The 1,820-nt window shown below is 40.3% G+C and overlaps 1 protein-coding gene across 1 annotated transcript; it reads right to left on the bottom strand.

Moving 5' to 3' along the window:
- Nucleotides 1-300: 300 nt before the first annotated feature.
- On the bottom strand, nucleotides 301-753 carry LOC137714424 (uncharacterized). The gene has a single exon (XM_068453646.1). It carries the CDS (start codon nucleotides 751-753, stop codon nucleotides 301-303), a length of 453 nt encoding a protein of 150 aa, XP_068309747.1.
- Nucleotides 754-1,820: the final 1,067 nt, after the last annotated feature.

The following is a 1,820-nucleotide window of genomic DNA, read 5'->3' as shown; positions in this document are numbered from 1 at the left end:
TAACAATATTCCCAATGAACAACTATGCTAGCTTCTCCCATGTGTAATTATGTCGAACTAGTAAGAAATGAGCAGTCTTAGTGAGTCTATCCACAATCACCGAAATGCCATTAAACCTTGATTGCGTGCTCGTAATTTATACACAAAATCCATGGTGATATCCTCTCACTTCTAAGCTGGTATAAAGAGATTTTGGATTAGTCATTTTGGTCTCTGTCTATCCACTTTCACTTGCTGGTAAATTATACATTTCTTCACATACTCCGCAACATCCCGTTTCATCCCATACCAATAGTAGAATTAACAAGTAATGTGATACAACTTAGTACTTCCTGGGTGCATGGCATACACCGAAATGTGAGCTTCATCAAGAATATCCTTTTTCACAACTTCATTGTTTGTAGGCACGAATCTATTTCCCATCATCAAGGCTCCATCTCTCCAGATCCTCAAATCTCGCCTCAAACCACTCTGCACCTGCTCTCTTAGGTTTACATATTGATGATCGTGCTCTTGAGCTTCCCAAACCAGATCCACCAAAATAGGCCTAATTTGAAAGTGTTCCAACAATGCTCCCTGTGCATCTCCCGTCACCGCAATGCCAGTTTCTCTAAGAGAAAACAATAGTGAGATATGGATAGCTCGAAGAGATGCAAGCTGTCTATAGGATTTCCGGCTAAGAACGTCTGCTACGACATTTGCTTGACTAAGATGATACTCAATAGTGCAATCGTAGTCACTAATGAGTTTCATCCACCTTCTTTGTTTCAAGTTCAACTCCTTATGGAGGGACAACGTACTTTAAGCTCTTGTGATCCCTAAAAATGTGTCATTTCTCGCCATAATGGTACTGTCACCAAATTTTTAAAGCAAATACTACTGCTCCAAACTTCAGATCATCAGTCAGGTAATTTTTCTTGTGAGGTTTGAGTTGTCTGAAAGCATAGGCGATGACTTTCCCATGCTGCATCAGCACACAACCCAAGCCTGACAAGGATGCATCATTATAGATTTCAAAACCACCGTCATCGTCCAGAAGAGCAAGGATAGGGGCATGAGTAAGACGATGTTTAAGCTCCTGAAAACTCAATTCGTAATTTTCCTCCCACCGAGAAATCCTACACAAAGCATCGGTAATAACCAGCTAGCCCAAGAAAACTCCTCACTTCAGTGACATTCCTTGGTTATTCCTACATAGATACTGTAGAAATCCTCTGAGGGTCCACGCAAATTTCCTCAGTGGAAACCACATGCCCAAGGAAACTGATCTGGTCCGGCCAAAATTGACACTTACTAAACTTCACGTACAGTTAATGCTTCCTTAACTTCTTCAACACTAACTTTAGATGTTTCGTATACTCGTCATTACCCTTGAAGTAAATCAAGATTTCATCGATTAATACAATCACAAACCGATCAAGATACAATTTGAAAAACTTCATTCATCAAATCCATGAAAGTTACAGGTGCATTCGTTAATCCAAAAGGCATGACATGGAATTCATAATGTCTGTCTGGAGTGCAAAAAGTGGTATTCAGTACATCTTCATCCCGGATCAGTAGTTGATGATAACCCGAATGGAGATCAATCTTGGAGAATACCCGAGCACCCCTCAGCTGATCAAACAAGTCATTAATATGAGGTAGAGGATAACGATTCGTCACTGTCACCTGATTAAGTTGCATATAGTTGGTGCAGAGTCTTATCGACCCATCATTCTTCCTCACAAATAGCACAAAAGTGCCCTAATGAGAAATTTTGGGTTGGATATAGCCTTTTTCCGCAAGCTCCTGAAGTTGAATCTTCAACTCCTTCAATT

Source organism: Pyrus communis, chromosome 14, assembly GCF_963583255.1.
Source record: "Pyrus communis chromosome 14, drPyrComm1.1, whole genome shotgun sequence".
In the NCBI taxonomy this organism is placed as follows: domain Eukaryota; kingdom Viridiplantae; phylum Streptophyta; class Magnoliopsida; order Rosales; family Rosaceae; genus Pyrus; species Pyrus communis.
This window is presented reverse-complemented; position numbering and strand designations above follow the sequence as displayed.

Bases quoted from the DNA above. Each gene is read 5' to 3' on its own strand.
- LOC137714424 (XM_068453646.1), bottom strand. From the start codon at position 753: ATGAAACTCATTAGTGACTACGATTGCACTATTGAGTATCATCTTAGT.